Raw genomic sequence first — 21,746 nt, 5'->3', positions numbered from 1 at the left:
GAAGAAGGGCTAGCTCTAGATCGATGGATCTCCAATGATTCTCTGGTAATGTCTTTTCTATTGAATTCCATGCAACCTGATCTTGCTAGTGGATATTTGTTGTTGGATACTACTACTTAGATATGGACAGCTGCAAAAGAAACCTACGGACAAGTGGGAAATGATGCTTAAGTGTATGAACTCCGTAAGAAGGTTCATGACACCACCCAGAAAGAACTGTCCACCTCTTAGTACTATACTGTCCTCCGTAGCTTGTGGCAACAATTGGATCATTATACTGACTACCAGCCTACTAGTGCACTTGATATTGCCACTTATCGCAAGCATGTAGATAAGATCAGAGTGTATAACTTCTTGGCTGGTCTGAATGTTGAATACGATCAGATTCGTGTTCAAGTTCTTAGCAGATCACCTTTTCCCACCCTGGAGTAGGTCTATGCCTTGGTACATACTAAAGAGACTTGTCGGGCTGCCATGCTCAAAGTACCCACTACTGATCGATTTGCATTATGAGCTGTTTCCAGCCCTACTGCTGTTACTGATGGATCTTCTCGCACTAATGCTTCATCTAAGGAGTTAGTTAAGTGTAAGCATTGCAACAAACCGTATCACACCAAGGCTACATGCTGGAAACTCCATGGGAAACCTGCAGATTTTGAGGCCAAATGTGCTGCCCATGGTAAGTTCAAGACAAAGGCTAATCACACTGAGACAGTCCCCACAACACCCACTGCCGAAACTGGTCTCTCCCAGGAAGAACGTCAAGCTTTTCGTCGAATGTTGAAGGGCTCATCTGCTGCCGCTGCATCTTCCACTCCTATTGCAACATCCCCTACTCGTTCAAGTTCCCATTTTTCTCACTCAGGTATTCCTTTCGGTGGTCACTGTGCATCAGTTGTATCCAACCCTTGGATTATTGACTCCGGTGCCACTGATCATATGACAGGATCTTCAAGTCTTTTTCATAAATACTCTCTTTCTTCAGGCAAGGACAAAATTCAAGTAGCAGATGGTTCTCTTCTTCTGTATTCGGAAAGGGTTCCATATGCTGCTCTCCATCCCTTACCTTATCCTCTATTTTGGACATTCCTAATTTTACTACTAATCTTCTTTCAATTAGTAGCTTAACTAGAGATTTGAATTGCAAAGTAACCTTCTTTCCGTCCCATTGCATTTTGTAGGATCTGGTGACAGGGAAGACAATTGGATGTGGTAAGGTGCATGGTGGTTTTTACTTGCTTGAAGATGGTTCTCCTACTACACCAACAACATTACCCTCTCCATTACATCAGCTCCATTCGGCTTCTTTAGATCTCCATCACTGGCACTGCCAACTTGGTCATATACCTTTGGGAACTTTGTCCCGTGTATTTCCTAAGTTAGTCCAGCATTGTAATAAAAACGTGTTCTTTTGTGAGGCCTGTGTTTTGGCCAAACAGACTCGGTCTACTTATTTACCAGTTAATAAAAGAAGTATTTATGTTTTTCATTTGGTGCATACTGATATGTGGGGTCCTTCTCACCGAGCATCCATTTCTGGTCATCGGTGGTTTGTGACTTTTATTAGACTGTCACTCTCGAACTACATTGGTTTACATGATGCAACATAAGAGTGAAGTGTTCTGGTGCTTTTAGTTGTTTCATTTAATGGTTCAGACCCAATATCAGGCTACCATTAAAATTCTTCGGAGTGATAACGGTGAGGAATACACAAAGGGTCAGTTCCAGAAGTATCTTACTAATCATGGAATAGTTCACCAAACAAGTTGTGTAGATACCCCTGCTCAAAATGGGGTGGCTGAACGAAAGAACTGTTGTTTATTGGAAGTTGCTCGTGCGCTCATGTTTGCCCATCATGTTCCTTCTCAGTATTGGAGTGATGCTGTCCTTACCGCTGTCTACCTCATAAATCATATGCCCACTTGCCTTTTGGATGTTCGTGCTCTTATTGAAGTCCTGCATGGATCCTCATCTTTTATTGTTCCTCCAAATTTTTTTGGCTGTGTTTGCTATGTTCGGGACACCCATTCTCCTGGTAATTTGGAGCCTCGTGGTTTGTGCTGCATCTTCTTAGGCTATTCTCCTACCCAGAAAGGATACAAGTGTTATTACCCTCCTCACCGTACCATAGTGAGTATGGAAGTTGTATTTCATAAGTGTATTTCCTACTATTCTCCGCCACCTCTTCAGGGGAAGAGCAATAGTGAAGATGTGTTGGTTCTTAAAGACTCAGTTCGATCTCTTGATAGTGTTGTTGTTCCTATTCCTGATAAAGATGTTTCTCAAAGGGAGAGTAGTGAAGATATTGATATTGCAATTTCAATTCAGGGGGAGCGTACTCCACGTGTTCGGAAGAAAATTGATGATCCAAATCTTCAAACCTATGAGAGGAGTCGTGCTAGAAACAAGCAAGTTGAGACCACCACCACTCCAACACCTGTACCTATTCAATTGGAGTCCCTTGAACCAGAACCGACTTCTCATGGTAATATCTCTTCTCCTAAGTCTGTTCCTGAGTCTTCTCCTGAGTTACCTATTATTTTTCGTAAAGGTACTAGGACTTGCACCCAACATCCTATATCTCATATTGTTTCTTATGATTCATTATCTACTTCCTATCGTACCTGTGTTTCCTCTCTTTCCTCTGTTCGCATTCCACAACATTGGCAAGAGGCTGTTGCAGATACAAAGTGGAAAGCAGCTATGGTAGAAGAAATGAAGGCTATGGTGAAGATGTGTTGGTTCTTGAAGACTCAGTTCGATCTCTTGATAGTGTTGTTGTTCCTATTCCTGATAAAGATGTTTCTCAGAGGGAGAGTGATGAAGATATTGATATTGCAGTTTCAATTTAGGGGGAGTGTACTCCACGTGTTTGGAAGAAAATTGATGATCCAAATCTTTAAACCTACAAGAGGAGTCGTGCTAGAAACAAGCAAGTTGAGACCACCACCACTCCAACACCTATACCTATTCAATTGGAGTCCCTTGAACCAGAACTGACTTCTCATGGTAATATCTCTTCTCTTGAGTTTGTTCCCGAGTCTTCTCCTGAGTTACCTATTGTTCTTCGTAAAGGTACTAGGACTTGCACCCAATATCCTATATCTCATGTTGTTTCTTATGATTCATTATCTACTTCCTATCGTATCTTTGTTTCCTCTCTTTCCTCTGTTCACATTCCACAACATTGGCAGGAGGCTGTTGCAGATACAAAGTGGAAAGCAACTATGGTAGAAGAAATGAAGGCTTTGAGGAAAAATAATACATGGGAGCTTGTGACTCTTCCTCTAGGGAAGAAACCAGTTGGATTTTAGTGGGTTTTTGTGGTCAAATAGAAGGTTGATGGTAGTGTAGACAGATACAAGGCAAGGCTGGTTGCTAAAGGGTTCACACAGACATATGAATTCGATTACCAGGAGACTTTTGCTCCAGTGGCAAAGCTTAATACTGTGCAGGTCTTGTTATTATGTATTGTGAATTTGGGATGGGATCTTCAACAACTTCATGTGAAGAATGCTTTCCTTCATGGAGAGCTTGATGAGGAGGTGTACATGGATGTTCCTTTTGGTTTTTCGACCGATACAACCAGTGGCAAAATCTGCAAGCTGAAGCATGCGTTATATGGACTGAAACAGTCCCCTCGAGCTTGGTTTGGCAGATTTCACAAGGCCATCACCTCTGTGTAGGATTCAAACAGAGCAATGTTGATCACACCTTGTTCATTAAACGGACTGGTGACAAGGTTACTATTCTCATCGTATATGTTGACGACATTGTGGTCATTGGGAATGACAGTGGTGAGATTATTCGTCTCAAGGATTTTCTGGGACGAGAATTTGAAATAAAGGATCTGGGAAAGCTAAGGTATTTTCTTGGGATTGAGGTTGCCTGGTCATCCAAAGGCATATTTCTTTCCCAGAAAAAATACATCCTAGATCTCCTATCTGAAACAGGATTATTGGGCTGTCATCCTAGTGACACACCTTTGGAAGCTAATATCTGGCTTAAGGAATGTGATGGTAAACCAGTTGACAAGGGCCGTTATCAACAGTTAGTAGGAAAGTTGATTTATCTCTCTCATATGCGACCTCACATTGCCTTTGCAATAAGCTTGGTAAGCCAGTTTATGCATGATCCCTATTCCACCCATACGGATATTGTCCTTCGTATTCTCCGCTAGTTGAAGTCAACACCAGGAAAGGGAATACTTTTATCTCCTCATGATAATTTTCCAGTTGAAGCCTTCACCGATGCTGATTGGGCTGGTTCCCCAAACTGGAAGTTTATTATAGGGTATTGCACCTTTGTTGGTGGCAATCTAGTCACATGGCGCCGCAAGAAGCAAAAATGTTGTGGCTAGATCAAGCGCTGAGGCAGAATTCCGTGCAATGGCTCAAGGAATTTGTGAGCTGTTATGGCTTTGAAGTTTACTCCAAGACCTTGATGTACCTACTCCTCTTCCAATGATGCTATACTATGATAATAAAGCTGCAATCAGCATTGCCCTTAACCTAGTGCAGCATGACCGCACCAAGCACGTGGAAATTGACCGACACTTCATCAAGGAGAAGCTTGAAAGTAGTGGTTTGTGTACCCTTTGTGAAGTCTGGTGATAACTGGCTGATGTGTTCACAAAGGGGTTGGGAGGAAAAAATTTTCATCCTTTTTTGTTTAAGTTGGGCATGTCTGCTATCTATGCTCCAACTTGAGGGGGAGTGTTAAATTGTAAGAATGTGCCGTGGGGGGCATATTTGGGTTTTTCCCCCTCCACCGACTCTAACTAGTAGAATAGGTTAGTGAGGGGGCAGATATGTAATTTTTCCTCTTGAGATTTTATCATAAATAAAGAACTTGGGCTGGTCACATTGATCACTCAAGAATTACAGCATTAAATCTGTTATGCTAACAAAAAGAAAAGAAAAATGAAGCTCAGGGAAAGAGACTGAAGAAGGGAAAAATGAAAAAAATTTCAAGTTCAAATTTTAATTTCCAGCTGACCTCCACTTCAGGCTTCTTCATGATTTCGCCCTCCTGATTGCTCTCTTTAAGTGGTTCCTTCATTGAATCTGTAGAGTGGGCCATGTCTATGCTTTCTTCTATAATGTGTATTTCAGTGTCCTGAGCTACACCAGATATCTTGGGTTCTGCAGATACCTATATGACAGATGACATATGAAGGTTCAACTTAATGCATAGGTGGAAAAAGGAAATGAAAGGAATGCAAGATGACATTTTTTTCTTCTTATAGTCTGACTAAACCTCTTTGTTTATAATCTCATTCTTGGTAGCCTTGTCGGTATCATTTGTTTTGCAATTCTGCTCTTCATCATTGAATTCAGGGGCCTCTTTCTTTTCCTCTTCTTCACTAAATACAGTTCCTTGCTCTGGAATGCAACTGTCTTCCTCTATGATCATTTTCTCTATTTCACCTGCACAAGATGTTTCAGTTATGTCATACATAGGGATTGAAGGCCACCTCTCTCTATGGTTGTCATATTATCTTTTTTGCCTTGATCTAGTTATAGTTATCATAGGCAGTAATTGCCATTTATGTGAAAAAAGTTATATAAATGCATACAGCTCAGCTACAAAAACAAAATCAATTTTATTAGCTAATGTGAAAGAAAATGTTTATACCTGTCACATGTACACTACTATATGTTTCTATTCAATGATAAAAATTTTGGCCAGAAAAAAAGGTTGAAATATTGAGAGAAGTCAAAAGAGTAAATCAATATAATCTGAACATAAAATGAAGACTTAAATTCAAGGAAACTAGTATATTCTGATCCTAAAACACGCACAACTATTGAGCTAAGGTCCATGGAAGAAAGCCATTGATTAAGAAGGAATTAAGTAAACCATAAGAAAGGAAGAGTTGAAAACCCATACTCGTTGGGAAATCTTATGTAATTATTTCCTCCGAGTTGTGTTTGTCCTGGTTACTCATAGCTGGATTTATTCATGCGTGAAGTCTCCAAGGTGTTAGAATTAGCATTTAACATGATATGAGAATTGGATCTTCAAGATGTGTATTGTGTGTCACTGTGTCCCCTCAACAATGGAGAAGGGCATATTTTTCAAGGGATGAAATTGTGAGGGTTTCAGAAGCATGAAAAAATGGTGGAAAATCCCATATTTTATCCCAAGATGTGATCTATGCAAAGAAGTACATGGTTTCAATTGAATTTTAGGTTTTGGGTTTGAAAATAAAAGTGGAACTGAATAAATTTGGAAATTTTGGAGCTAGGATATTTTTGTTATGGGAAAAGAGAGATATTATCAAGACAATATGAGAATAATGTGCAAAAGTGAAGGGCAGAGCCAGAAAACAATCAAATTATACATAGCCTGTAAATTCAAACATAGTTGTTATGGCGTCTAGGCGACCCAAGGTGCTGGAGTGAGCTGAATGTCAAGCAACACCAACAAGCCACTTATGCGTCGCCTTGACAACATAGTTATCAAGGCGTCGCCATGGTGTCCAGACTCCTTGGTCGCCATGGACGCCTTGGGCGCCATGGCGGGCGCCTAGCCGCCATGGCGGTGTCGCCTTGTTTTTTTACCCTCTAAAACGCCATGGTCGCCTTCCCGCCTTGATAACTATGCTTGACAGCAATGCATTCAAATGAAGAAAATAGAGCTTGGAACACTTATCTCCCCCATACTTATAGGAGATCAATATCATTCCCAAGTAGCAGATACATGCTTATGCTTATTTGCCTTAGTTGTTTAGTCTTTAGATGCCTACTTTTGAAATCTGTTTTTAGTTCCCCTATGGTGGCATGAGGTGTGTAATGAAGAAAGAGAAGATAACTTGAATTTTCAAGTACTCACCTTCTGTTACTATTTTACCCATTACAATTTCAGAAGTTTCTTCATTCTTTTTAGTCTGCTCTTCTATTTTCTGACTGGCATCAGTTTCTGTGGATTTCTCTCTTGAGTGTAGTTCACAATCCTGGACAGTTTCTTCAACTTCCATTTCACTTACTTGTGAAATCAATGCCAATGTTTGTGCACCATCTCTAGTTTCCTGCTCCAAGACTGTGCTTTCCATGTTTTCTTTCACTCCAAATTCTTCTTCAATGTGGTTATCCTCTACTGGAGCATTTCTATTTTCTTCATGAACTTGTTCTTCCTCTTGCTGCTCACATGCTTCTTGTATTGTTTCTTCTACCAATGAATGTGCAACAGGTAAACTGTCCATTTCCATGTTTGGGTTCGCTACTTCCCTAGTTTCTATCTCTTGACTTTGATCAACTGCTCTGAGATTCTGCATAATAGATTCTAATCAGTAAGACAGGTCATCTCAAAAGAAAATATGGATCTCTGTGTGTGTGTATGTATTATAGTTTCCATGGCATTTAGGTGACCCAAGGTGCTAGAAGGGGCCTGGACGAAAAGCGTCACCAACAAGGCACCTAGGCGATGTCTTTACAACTACAAAATTATATATATAATCGTTTTTACATTTATAAACTTACTTTAGCTTTTGGCATTCTATGTCCTGCTTCATCATCCCAATATATATTTCCTTCCTTCCTTCCTTCATTGAAATTTTCTCTCTTAATGGCTTCCTCCTCTTTCTTGCTGGTACTTCTTTCAGCCTCTGCATTTGAAGCTGCTGGTTCAACTGCTTCAGATACCACATCCAAGGATTTTTTAAGTTTCTCCTCTTCTGTTTCATCTGTCTGCAAACTCTGTTCAGACGCTTCCACATCTTTTGGGATTTCCCATCTGCAATTCTCTTCAGCCTCAATTATTTCTGTCATCTCTATGTTGTCTTTGGTTTCTGTGACAGAAGATCCTTTTTTATCATCATTTTCCTCGATTGAAGCTTTTGTTAATGGCAAAATCAGATCCTCACTATCCCTTTGACCTTCCTCATCCTTAATGGAGGAGGTATCAAGCTTTGTTTCAAGGTTTTGATCATTCTTAGCCTTCTCGCTTATGGTGCTTTCAGCTGTCTCAAGGATTTTATCCTCAGGTTCTGCTTCATTACATTTATCCTTCTCAATATTTACTGACTCCTTGTCAGGCTCATCTTCTTGTTTAAAATGTGAGGCTTCTGTTGCTGGTGTGACTAGAGGGCTTTCCAGATATTCAGTATCTGAGAATTCATATTCAACTGGCTTCTCATCTTTCATCTTTTCATTTGATTCAATTGTTTGTTGGCTTTTCTCTTCCAATTCACTGCTGGAGGTCTCTTCAAGTTTCCACACTTCCTGTTCAGATTTGTCTGATCTTGTTTCTTCTGTGACTAGAGGGATTTCCACATCGTCATCTGGGTTTTCATTTTCACCGTTCAACTTTTCATTTGAATCAACTGTTTCTTTACTTGATTGTTCAATATTCCCACTTTCCTGCTCAGATTTTTCCAAGCATGTGTCTTCTGTTGTGAATTTAGTCGGTGGGATATGAAACATTTCATTTGTACCCTCATTGTTGTTTATGATATCTTCACCATTTTGGATCTTTGAACTCTCCTCGGCCTTTGAAACAAAGTCTGTATCATCATCTGGGTTTTCATTTTCACTGTTCAACGTTTCATTTGAATAAACAGTTTCTTGACTTGATTGTTCAAAATTCCCACTTTCCTGCTCAGATTTGTCCAAGCTTGTGTCTTCTGTTATGAATTTGGTCAATGGGATATGAAACGTTTCATTTGTACCCTCGCTGTTTGTTGTGATCTCTTCACCATTTTGGATCTTTGAATGCTCCCCGGCCTTTGAGATAGAGTCGGTATTGTTATCTTCAGGGTTTTCTTCTCCCTCTTGTTTCTTTTCAGTTGGGTTAATTACAGCTGGACCAATCTCCGTAACCCCTGTAATGGAGGACTTTTCATGCCCCTTCAATGTTACTCCTTCAAAGCCACTCTCTTCTACATCCTGTTTAGTTGGTGCATTATCTGTGCTTGCATCTTTGACACAAGCTTCTATGATGTCTGTGACACCTATTATCAAACTTTCTCCAATCGAATCAGGTGTAAAAGGAAGAGCCTCTTGATTTTGATCTGTTGTTCCCCTGCTTGTTTTATGGACATGTTCTCCGAGTGCTAATTCAGGTTCCTCACTTGACTTCTTGCCCTCTATCTCATCCTCGTTAGAGTGATTCAGTGCTTTCACCTCTTCATCCTCCTTATCCATGGTTTCAACAACTTCACCAAGAATCACTGTTTTCTTCAGAGTTCCATTGTCACTTGGGTTGGGGGTCTCCTCAAGCTTCATGCCTTCCACTTCTACTTGCTGTAAACTTGTCCAACTTGTTTCAGTTGTTATTGGACTCTTCTTCTCCTCATAACCAAGATTGGAACCATCTACCACTTGCTCCCCTTCTTTGGCAACTTCGTGCAAAGTTCTGGCAGATGCAGCTTCAAACCTTTCATTATTGTTCTCTGTTTCCTTGAGGTCCTTCTCTTTGATTTGTTCTTCAAACACTGCAAACTGCTGACTCAGTTCTGTCTGCAACATTTCTTCCCTTGATTCTTCTGTAACACCAGAAGTCTCAGCATTCATGTTTGTATTTTCCATATTCTTTGAAGTCCCCACTTCAGAGTCTATGAACTGTTGAATAGATGATATCCAGACTAACAGTTACTAAACAGAACAAATATGTGGACAATAAATTCAGATCTTAAGCTACAAGTTCTGTATTAACTTTTACCTCTTCTTTGAGTTCTTCTGCCACTTTTTCATCTTCCTCAGAGCTCTCTTTGACCATTGCTCCGACAACTGATAATAAACAGGTGTCTGTAACAGCACGATTCTCCTCTGAAATGGTTCTTTCAGTTTCCCCACCTACACCAGCTGCCTCAAGTCTCTCAGAATCCTGCACATTAAATGGAACTTCGGCTTAAAGAAAAGGAACACAGAGGGAAAAGAAAATTAAAAGCTGGATTGGAAAGATGTTTGAATGAATACTATAAATTTACAGTCAGAAAAACACCATAGATAGAAAGAAAAGGTGTCAGAACAATCTTCAAGTCTTGCATTTAGTTTACCTCATCTTCCTGATAGCTTTCTATGATTGATTCTTCTCGAATAGATGGTGCAGAGTGGTCCTTGACCGCACTGTTTTCTACTACTTTTTGTCTTTCTGTATTCGCACCTGTACTGGATTTCTCAAGGACCTCCAAGTCTGTATCAGGTCCTTTAGGTACCTACATAACAGATAAATTTGACTTGATGGACGGTAGTGAAAGAAAAGGAAAGTGAGAAATTTACAAAAAGGAAACCCAGCGAAAGAGACGGAAGAAGGGAAAAATGGAAATCGTTTAAAGTTCAATTTTAATCTCAGGCTGACCTCTTCTCCATGGTTCTTCATCATATCTCCTACCTGACTGCTCTCTTTAAGTGATTCTTTCGTTGATTCTGTAGAGTGGGCCATATCTATGCTTTCTTCTATAATTTGTTTTTCAGTGTCGTCACCTACACCAGATATCTTGGGTTCTGAAGACACCTGTATGACAGAGGACATATGAAGGTTCAACTTAATGCATAGGTGTAAAAAGGAAATGAAAGGAATGAAAGATGACATTTTTTCTTTTTATATTTTGAGTCCACCTCTTTGTTCTCATTCTTGGTAGCCTTGTCAGTATCGTTTGTTTCCCAATTCTGCTCTCCACCATTGAATTCAGGGGCTTCCTTCTTTTCCTTTACATCACTAAATACAGTTCCATGGTCTGGAATGCAGCTGTCTTCCTCTATGATCATTTTCTCTACTTCACCTGCACGAAATGTTTCAATTATGTAATACATAGAGATGGAACTCTCTCTCTCTCTCTCTGGTTGTCATATTATCTTGATCTTGTTAAATTATCATAGGCAGAATTTGCCATTTATGTGAAATATCATAGAATTGATACGTAAGTAGGTGTTTTAATCTAGTGAGATTATCAAGACTTCTGATCTATGGACCCTCTTTTTTTTTTTTTTTTAGGTCCCTTCCATGAAGGACCATCCAATGAGCCAATAACGCATGAGATACATCTTATAGTGTAACCTGCATGGAAACCCAACGGATTTGGATTTTGATAAAAAGTGATCACCTAGAATAGAATGTAGGGCCTGTGAGGTTCATTCCAAATTACCCTGATATATCCCAAAGACTGTTTTATCATCAGGTCACATGGTAGAAGGTGTTAGGCTACCCAATTTCCTGTTTTAGACTAATGCCTATTCACAAACATGTGCACACAGTCTTTCAACAAACAATTGGATTACGCATAAGAAGTAGATTTGACCAATCAGAAAATTACACAAAAAATATAAAGCAGATAAAAGTGAGTTACCAGCTACTTAAAGTTTAACCAGAACAATACAAAATGAAGCAGTTCATTTTATGTGATGTATGAGCAGAATATTAAGCCTGAGGAGTGGATGAATTTATTGATTTAATCCACTGTCAATCTGGTCTTTCCATCATAGTTGATGAAAACAGCCGAAAACTAAAGAATGTAAAAGCTAAATAAAAGTATACAGAAGGACTAGCTAAAACGAATGCAATGCATGGATCAGCTACAAAAGCAAAATTAATTTTATTACCTAAATGTGAAACAAAATGTATATACCTGGCACATGTACACTTGTATATGTTTCTTCACAAATATAAAACTTTTCGCTTGAAAATGAGTTGAAACATTGGGATAAGACAAATGAGTAAATCTACATATTCTGGCTCATTGCTTCATGCATGGCTTGTATTGAATTGTCTAATGAGGTGGAAAATTCTGAAGTATTACAAAGTAAGATAAAAACCTAAAGGGGAATTAATTTCAAGAAAACTACTGTATTATGATCCTAAAACATACAGAACTATTGAGCTAATGTCCATGGAAGAAAGGTATTGATTAAGAAGGAACTAAATGGACCATAAGAAAGGAAGAGAAAACCTACACTCATAGGGAAAGCTTATGTAATTATATCCTCCAAGTTGTGTTTATCCTGGCTTTTCAGATCTGTGTTTATTCATTGTGAATCTCTGAGGTGTTAGAACAGGCATCTAACATGATATGGGAATTGGAACTTCAAGATGTGCATTGTGTTTCCCCTCAAGCAATGGAGAAGGGCTGAGATTGTGGGTTTCAGAAAGCATGAAAAAATGGTGGGAAATCCCATGTTTTATCCCAAGATGTGTTCTATGCAACGAAGTACATGGTTTTCAATTGAATTTTTGTGATTTTATGTTTGAAAATAAAAGTGGTACTGAACAAATTTGGGAAACCTTGGAGCTAGTATATTTTTTACTGGTATATGTTTTTACTGGGAAATGGGAATATGATATTATTGAGAAAAAATGAAAAGAATGTTCAGAAGTGAAGGGCCGAGGCAGAGAACAATAAAAAAAAATAAAAATAGATAGCCTGTACATTCAAATGGAGAAAATAGAGCTTGGTACGCTTATCTTTCCTATACTTATAGCCTTATAGGTGGTCAATATCATTTCCAAGTTGCAGGTACATGCTTATGCTCATTTGTCTTAATTATTTCTACTTTTGAAATCTGTTTCTAATTTCCCAATTGTAGCATGACTGCATGAGATGTGTAATGAAGAAAGGGAAGAGAACTAGAATTTTCATGTACTCACCTTCTGTCACTGTTTTAACCATTACTATTTCAGAAGTTTTGGTCTGCTCTTCTATTTTCTGACTGGCATCAGTTTCTGTGGATTTCTCTCTTGAGTCTAGTTCGCAAAGCTTGATAGTTTCTTTAACTTCCATTTCACTTACTTGTGAACTCAATTCCAATGACTGTGCACCATCTCTAGTTTCCTGCTCCAAGCTTGTGCTCTCCATGTTTTCTCTCGCTCTAAATTCTTCTTCAATGTGGTTATCATCTACCGGAGCATTTCTATTTTCTTCGTGAACTTGTGCATCCACTTCAAGATTGGATACTTTCTCTTGCTGCTCACGTGCTTCTTGTATGGCTCCTTCGACCAATGAATGGGCAACAAGTAAACTGTCCATTTCCATGTTTAGACTCACTAATTCCATAGTTTCTGTCTCTTGACTTTGATCAACTGCCTCGAGATTCTGCATAATAGATTCTAATCAGTAAGACGGAGTATCTAAAGAAAATCTCTCTCTCTCAATAAATATATATATATGTGTGTGTGTGTGTGTGTGTGTGAGTATGTATATATTGATTTTTGTGTTATGTATATAGATACCTCATCTTTTAGCCTTTTATGTGCCCTCGCTTCATCATCCCAATTTATGTTCCCTTCCTTCCTTTCTTCGTTGAAGTTTTCTCGCTTAATGGATTCCTCCTCTTTGTCGCTGGTACTTCTTTCAGCCTCTGCATTTGAAGCAGCTGGTTGGACTATCTCAGACACCATTTCAAAGGATTTTTCAAGTTTCTCCTCTTTTGTTTCATCTGTCTGCAAGCTTTGTACTGAAGCTTCCATGTCTTTTGGGATATTCCATCTGCAATGCTCTTCAGCCTCAATTATTTCAGTAACCTCAATTTTCTCTCTTGTTTCCTTGAAAGAAGATCCTTTTTTATCATCGTTTTCTTCGATTGAAGCATTTTTCAGTGTCAAAACCAGCTCCTCACTCTCCCTTTGTATACTACCTTCCTCGTCCTTAATGGAGGAGGCATCAAGCTTTGTTTCAAGGTTGTCATCATCCTTTGCCTTCTCGCTTATGCTGCTTTCAGCTGTCTCAAGGATTTTATCCTGAGGTTCTGCTTCATTACATTTATCCTTCTCAATATTTACTGACTCAGTCTCAGAAGCTTCTTCAATTTTGTCAGGCCCATCTTGTTGAAAGATTGAATCTTCTGTTGCCGGTGTGACTAGAGGGCTTTCCAGATCTTCAGTATCAGAGAGTTCATATTCAAAGGGCTTTTCATTTGAATCAGTTGTTTCTCGGCTTTTCTCTTCCAATTCACTGCTGGAGGTCTCTTCAAGTTTCCCAGCTTCCTGTTGAGATTTGTCTGATCTTGTTTCTTCTGTGACTAGAGGGATTTCCACCTCATCATCTGGGTTTTCATTTTCACCATTCAGCATTTCATTTGGATCAACTGTTTCTTGACTTGATTGTTCATTATTCCCACTTTCCTGCTCAGATTTTTCCAAGCATGTGTCTTCTGTTGTGAATTTAGTCGGTGGGATATGAAACATTTCATTTGTACCCTCATTGTTGTTTATGATATCTTCGCCATTTTGAATCTTTGAACTCTCCCTTTCCTTTGAATCAGAGTCTGTATTGTTATCTCCAGGGTTTTCTTCTGCCTCGTGTTTGTTTTCTCCTGTCTTTTCAGTTCGGTTAACTATAGTTGGACCTGTCTCCGCACCCCTTGTAATGGAGGTCTTCTCTTGCCCCTTCAATGTCACTCCTTTAGAGCCACTTTCTTCTACGTACTGTCTCGTTGGTGTATCATCTGTGCTTGCATCTTTGATACAAACCTGTATGATGTCTGTGACATCTATTTTCATGCTTTCTCCAATCGAATCAGGTGTAAAAGGAAGATCCTCTTGATTTTGATCTGTTGTTTCCCTGCTTGTTTCATGGACATGTTCTTCAATCTCTATTTCAGGTTCCTCACTCGACTTCTTGCCCTCTGTCTCATCCTCCTGAGAGTGATTCAGTCCTGTCACGTGTTCAACATCATGGGAAAGTTCTTTGTTTGAAGCCATATTATCCATAGTGTCAACTTCTTCACCAAGAATCTCTGTTTTCTTCAGAGTGCCACTGTCACTTGGGTTGGGGGTCTCCTCGAGATTCACTCCTTTCACATCTACATGCTGTAAACTTGTCCAACTTGTTTCAGTTGTTATTGTACTCTTCTCCTCAGAAGGAAGATTTAAACCGTCTGCCTGTTGCTCCTCTTCTTGTGCAACTTCCTGCAAAGTTCTGGCAGATGCAGCTTCAAAACTTTTGTTATTGTTCATGGCTTCCATGAGGTCCTTCTCTTTGATTTGTTCTTCATGCACTGCAATCTTCTGACTCTGCTCTTTCTGCAGAATTTCTTCCCTTAATGCTTCTCTAACACCAGAAGCATCAGTATTCGTGTCTGTATCTTCCATATTCTTTGAAATCCCTACTTCAGAGTCTGTGAACTGTTGAATAGAAGAAATCTAGATTTGCAGTTAATAAACAGAACATATATGTGGATAGTAAATTCAGATGTTAAGCTACAAGTTCTGTTCTCACTTTAACCTCTTCTTCGAGTTTTTCTGTTTCTTTTTCATCTTCCTCAGGGCTCTCTTTAACCATTGCTCCTACAACAGTTATACAGATGTCTGTAACAACACCATACGCCTCTGAGATGATTCTTTCTGTTTCCCCTCCTACACCTGTTGCTTCAAGTCTCTCTAACACCTGCACAACAATTGGAACTTCAGCTTAAATAAAGTGAACAAGAAAGGAAAGATGATTAAATGCAGGATTGGAAATATGAAGGAAAGAATACTATAAATTTACAGTCCGGAAAAAAGCCAGGGTTAGGCAAAAAAGGTTTCTGACCAAGCTTCCTGTCTTTTTATTTAGTTTACCTCATCTTTCTGACAGCTTTCTGTTTCTTGTAGAATAGATGGTGCAGAATGGGCCTTGGAAGCGCTGTTTTCTATTACTTTTTGTCTCTCTGTATTCTCACCTGTACTGGAATTCTCTAGGACCTCACACTCTGTATCTGTTCCTTTATGTACCTATATATTGGATAAATTGGACTTAATGGACAGTAATGAAAGAAAAGAAAAAAGTGAGAAATTTACAAAATGAAATTCAGGGAAAGAGACTGAAGAAGGGTAAAATGAAAAATTATTCAAGTTTAAATTTTAATCTCCAGCTGACCTCTTCTTCATGCTTCTTCATGATTTTGCCTTCCTGACTGCTCTCTTTAAGTGGTTCTTTCATTGATTCTGTAGAGTGGGTCATATCTATGCTTTCTTCTGTAATGTTTTTTTCAGTGTCGTCACCTACACCAGATATCTTGGGCTCTGAAGACACCTGTATGAAAGAGGACATATAAAGTTCAACTTAATGCAGGTGTAAAAAGGGAATGAAAAGAATGGAAGATGACATTTTTTTCATCTGTTATTCTGACTAGACCTCTTTGTTTATGATCTCATTCTTGGTAGCCTTGTCAGTATCATTTGCTTTCAAATTCTGCTCTTCACCATTGAATTCAGGGCCTTCCTTCTTTTCCTCTACTTCACTAAATGTAGTTCCTTGGTCTTGAATGCAACTGTCTTCCTCCATGATCATTTCTTCAACTTCACCTGCACGAGATGTTTGAAGTATGTCATACATAGAGATGAAACATTCTCTTTCTGTTTGTTATATTATCGTATTCGACTTAATCTTGTTACAATTATCATAGGCAGCAATTGCCATTTATGTGAAATATCATAGAATTGATACGTATGCAGGTGTTTTAATCTAACGAGATTATCATGACTTCTGATGCTCTATGGCCCCTCTTTTTCTTCTTCTTTTTTTTGGGGTGGGGGTGGGGGGTGTCCCTACCATGACAGACCAACCAATGAACCAATAATGTACGAGATAGATCTTCTGGTGTAACCTGCATGGAAACCCAACGGATTTGGATTTTGATAAAAAGTTGCCACCCAGAATAGTGTAGGGCCTGTGAGTTTAACTCCAAATTCCCCTGATATATCCTCAAAGGCTGTTTTGTTATATGGTTATATGGTAGAAGGTGTTAGGCACCTAACTTCCTGCTTTAAACTAACCTCTATTCACAAACATGTGCACACAACCTCTCAACAAGAAATTGAATTACGCATAAAAAGAATCTATGGAATAGATTTGACCAATCAGAAATTTACAAAAAAAAAAAAAAGCAGATAAAAGTGAGTTAACAACTACTTAGCATTTAACCAGAACAATATAAAACCATGAAGACAGAGTATATGATGTGCAATTTTAGTCACACTTTGATGGATATTGGCATGGTATGGATTGAGGACAAAGAGATTCCACAAAGTGATTATTTTAGATATCTGAGGTCAATCATAAATAAGGAAGGTGACATAGAGGATGATGTTTCATAGAGAATTAAAGTGGGATGGTTGAAGTGCAGAGGTGTGTCTAGAGTGTTGTGTGACCGACACATTCTTTTAAAGCTTAAAGGAAAGTTCTATAGAACTGTTGTACAACCGGCTATGATGTATGGGGCAGAATGTTGGGCAGTTAAGAAGTGTTATATTGAGAAGCTATGTGTAGCAGAGATGAGGATGTTAAGATGGATGTACGGAAAAATTAGGTACGGAACGAACATATTAGAGCCGACTTGGGAGTTGCCCCGATCAATGACAAACTCCAAGAGAGTCGTTTGAGGTGTTATCGTCATGTTCAATAGAGGCCTAGTGATGCCCCAGTAAGGAGGATGTTAAGAAATAGAATGGTTTAATGCTTAAGTGAATCAATATGATTCCCTAAGCCCTGTATTTATATTAATAAATCAGAATTACATAGACACTTATGCCCCTATATAGCCGACATAAGTATAGACAAAGGAAAGGGAATAATTAACATAAGAATAAAACAAAAAGGAGGAAAGGACCAGAATACCCCTACGGTATTCTGGCCTATATCTCTAACAGAGGAGTTATATGATCATGATTGAAGGAGCAAAAAGAGCTAGGGGCAGGCCTAAAATGACCATAGGAGAAGTTGTAAGGAAGGATATGCATAGTCTAGGTCTTGTACTAAGTATGACCTCGGATAGAGCCTGTTGGAGGGCAGGGATCCATGTAGTAGACCCCATTTAGCTGAGATTCTCCTGACCTGCTGGGCTGTGCCGCTTTCCTGTTACTTTCACCCTTCTTTTTTCTTTTTATTTTTCATCTATCATTTGTCATTTCCAAAATTCAGCTCTCTTCTCTTTCCCCATCCCTCGTTTCCCATCTCTTTATTTCCCCTTTTTGTTTAGACCTCAGTTTTCCTTACTTTTTGTTTTGATTGGAGCCATGTAGCCGACTCCATTAAGTTGGGATAAGGCTGAGTTTGTTGTTGTTATTGTTGTAATATAAAACCAAGAAGGTCATGTTATGTGATTCATGAGCAGAATATTAAACCGAAGGAGTGGGTGAATTTATTGATTTAATCCATTGTCAATCTGGTTTTTCTATCATAGTTGCAGAAAATAGCGGAAAACTAAAGAAAGTAAAATCTAAATAAAAGTATACAGAAGGACTGGCTAGCATGAAGGCAATGCATGGTTCAGTTACAAAAACAAATTTTTTTTTTTGTTTTTTTTTTGGAGGGGGGGGGGGGGAGGGGATGTGTTAATAAAGATGCATTACAACGGAAGGAGAGAACAAGCAAATGTATATACCTGGTACATGTACAGTTCTATATGTTTCTTCACAAATATAAAACTTTTGGCTGGAAAATGAGTTGAAACATTGGGATAAGTCAAAAGATGAAATCTACATATTTCTGACACAATGCTTCATGAATGGCTCGTATTGAATTGTCTAATGTATAGGTAAATTATGAAGCAGTACAGAGTAGGATAAAAACCTAAAATGGGGAATTAATTTCAAGAAAACTAGTGTATTCTGATTCTAAAACATACAGAACTATTGAGCTGATGTGCATGGAAGAAAGGTATTGATTAAGAAGGAACTAAATAGACCATAAGAAAGGAAGAGAAAACACATACTCGTAGGGAAACCTTATGTAATTATACCCTCCAAGTTGTGTTTGTCCTGGCTTTTCGGATCTGTATTTATTCATTGTGAAGTCTCTGAGGTGTTAGAACAGGCATCTAACTTGATATGAGACTTGGAACTTCAAAAAGTTCGTTGGGTTTCCCGTCAAGCAATGGAGAAGGGCTTATCTTTCAAAGGCTGAAATTGTGGGTTTCAGAAAGCATGAAAAAATGGTGGGAAATCCCATATTTTGTCCCAAGATGTGTTTATGCATAGAAGTACATGGTTTCAATTGAATTTTTTGAGATTTTGAGTTTGAAAATTAAACTGGAACTAAACAAATTTGGGAAATTTTGGTGCTAGGATATTTTTTTACTGGGAAATGGGGATGGTATTATCAAGACAAAATGAAAAGAATGTTCAGAAGTGAAGGGCCGAGGCTGAGAACAATCAAAATATACATAGCCTGCACATTCAAATGGAGAAAATAGAGCTTGGTACGTTGTCTTACCCATACTTCTAGGAGGTCAATATCATTTCCAAGTCGCAGATACATGCTTATGCTCATTTGTCTTAATTATTTAGTTTTCAGATGCCTACTTTTGATCTCTGTTTCTAGTTTCCCTATTGTAGCATGACTGAATGAGATGAAAGGGAAGAGAATTTGAATTTTCATGTACTCACCTTCTGACACTGTTTTAACCATTACTATTTCAGAAGCTTCTTCATTGTTTTCGGTCTGCTCTTCTATTTTCTGACTGGAACAAGTTTCTGTTGATTTCTCTCTTGAGTCCAGTTCGCAAATCTTGACAGTTTTCTCAACTTCAAATGTTTGTGCACCATCTACAGTTTCCTGCTCCATGATTGTGCTCTCCATGTTTCCTCTTGCTCTAAGTTCTTCTTCAATGTGGTTATCATCTACCGGAGCATTTCTACTTTCTTCGTGAACTTGGTCATCCACTTCAAGGTTGGAGAATTTCTCTTGCTGCTCACTTGCTTTTTGTATGACTCCTTCGACCAATGAATGGGCAACAAGTAAACTGTCCACTTCCATGTTTATACTCACTACTTCCATAGTTTCTATCTCTTGACTTTGATCAACAGCCTCGAGATTCTGCATAATAGATTCTAATCAGTAAGACTGAGTATCAAAAGAAAATATTGGTCTCTCTCTCTCTCTCTCTCTCTCTCTCTCTATCTATCTATCTATCTATCTATCTGTATATATATATATATATATATATATATATATATATATATATATATATATATATATATATATATATATATATGTATGTATGTATGTATTGATTTTTGTATTATGTATATACATACCTCATATTTTGGCATTTTATGTTCCCTCGCTTCATCATCCCAATTTATGTTCCCTTCCTTCCTTTCTTCGTTGAAGTTTTCTCGCTTAATGGATTCCTCCTCTTTGTCGCTGGTACTTCTTTCAGCCTCTGCATTTGAAGCAGCTTGTTGGACTATCTCAGACACCATTTCAAGTTTCTCCTCTTCTGTTTCATCTGTCTGCAAGCTTTGTACTGAAGCTTCCATGTCTTTTGAGATATTCCATCTGCAAGTCTCTTCAGCCTCAATTATTTCAGTAACCTCAACTTTGTCTCTTGTATCTCTGACAGAAGATCCTTTTTTATCAACATTTTCCTCGATTGAAGCATTTTTCAGTGTTAAAACCAGCTCCTCACTCTCCCTTTGTATACTACCTTCCTCGTCCTTAATGGAGGAGGCATCAAGTTTTGTTTCAAGGTTCTCATCATTCTTTGCCTTCTCACTTATGCTGCTTTCAGCTGTCTCAAGGATTTTATCCTGAGGTTCTGCTTCATTACATTTAGCCTTCTCAATATTTACTGACTCAGTCTCAGAAGCTTCTTCAATTTTGTCAGGCCCATCTTGTTGAAAGACTGAGTCTTCTGTTGCCGGTGTGACTACAGGGCTTTCCAGATCTTCAGTATCAGTGAGTTCATATTCAAAGGGCTTTTCATTTGAATCAATTGTTTCTCGGATTTTCTCTTCCAACTCACTGCTGGAGGTCTCTTCAAGTTTCCCAGCTTCCTGTTGAGATTTGTCTGATCTTGTTTCTTCTGTGACTAGAGGGATTTCCACCTCGTTATCTGGGTTTTCATTTTCACCTTTCAGCATTTCATTTGGATCAACTGTTTCTTGACTTGATTGTTCATTATTCCCACTTTCCTGCTCAGATTTTTCCAAGCATGTGTCTTCTATTGTGAATTTAGTCAGTGGGATATGAAACATTTCATTTGTACCCTCATTGTTGTTTATGATATCTTCGCTGTTTTGGATCTTTGAACTCTCCCTTTCCTTTGAATCAGAGTCTGTATTGTTATCTCCTGGGTTTTCTTCTCCCTCTTGTTTGTTTTCTCCTGTCTTTTCAGTTCGGTTAACTATAGTTGGACCTGTCTCCACACCCCTTGTAATGGAGGTCTTCTCTTGCCCCTTCAATGTCACTCCTTTAAAGCCACTTTCTTCTACGTACTGTCTCGTTGGTGTATCATCTGTCCCTGCATCTTTGATACAAATCTGTATGATGTCTGTGACATCTATTTTCATGCTTTCTCCAATCGAATCAGGTGTAAAAGGAAGATCCTCTTGATTTTGATCTGTTGTTTCCCTGCTTGTTTCATGGACATGTTCTTCAATCTCTATGTCAGGTTCCTCACTCGACTTCTTGCCCTCTGTCTCATCCTCCTGAGAGTGATTCAGTCCTGTCACGTGTTTAACATCATGGGAAAGTTCTTTGTTTGAAGCCATATTATCCATAGTGTCAACTTCTTCACCAAGAATCTCTGTTTTCTTCAGAGTGCCACTGTCACTTGGGTTGGGGGTCTCCTCGAGATTCACTCCTTTCACATCTACATGCTGTAAACTTGTCCAACTTGTTTCAGTTGTTATTGTACTCTTCTCCTCCGAAGGAAGATTTAAACCATCTACCTGTTGCTCCTCTTCTTGTGCAACTTCCTGCAAAGTTCTGGCAGATGCAGCTTCAAAACTTTTGTTATTGTTCATGGCTTCCATGAGGTCCTTCTCTTTGATTTGTTCTTCATGCACCGCAAACTGCTGACTCTGCTCTTTCTGCAGAATTTCTT

General features: G+C 38.7%; 1 protein-coding gene across 1 annotated transcript in view; it reads right to left on the bottom strand.

Moving 5' to 3' along the window:
- The window catches only part of LOC122654085 (ankyrin-2-like), a 64,484-nt gene that overhangs the window by 13,255 nt on the left and 29,483 nt on the right, over positions 1 to 21,746 (bottom strand). Inside the window, exons 9-10 of the mRNA XM_043848060.1 lie at positions 10,001 to 10,159; positions 9,664 to 9,828 (exon numbers count right to left, since the gene is read on the bottom strand). Coding sequence (XP_043703995.1) covers positions 9,664 to 9,828; positions 10,001 to 10,159 — 324 coding nt within the window. The remainder of the gene's footprint in view (positions 1 to 9,663; positions 9,829 to 10,000; positions 10,160 to 21,746) is intronic.

Source organism: Telopea speciosissima, chromosome 3 (assembly GCF_018873765.1).
Source record: "Telopea speciosissima isolate NSW1024214 ecotype Mountain lineage chromosome 3, Tspe_v1, whole genome shotgun sequence".
NCBI lineage: Eukaryota > Viridiplantae > Streptophyta > Magnoliopsida > Proteales > Proteaceae > Telopea > Telopea speciosissima.
The sequence above is the reverse complement of the archived record's forward strand: the minus strand, read 5'-3'. Positions and strand labels throughout refer to the sequence as shown.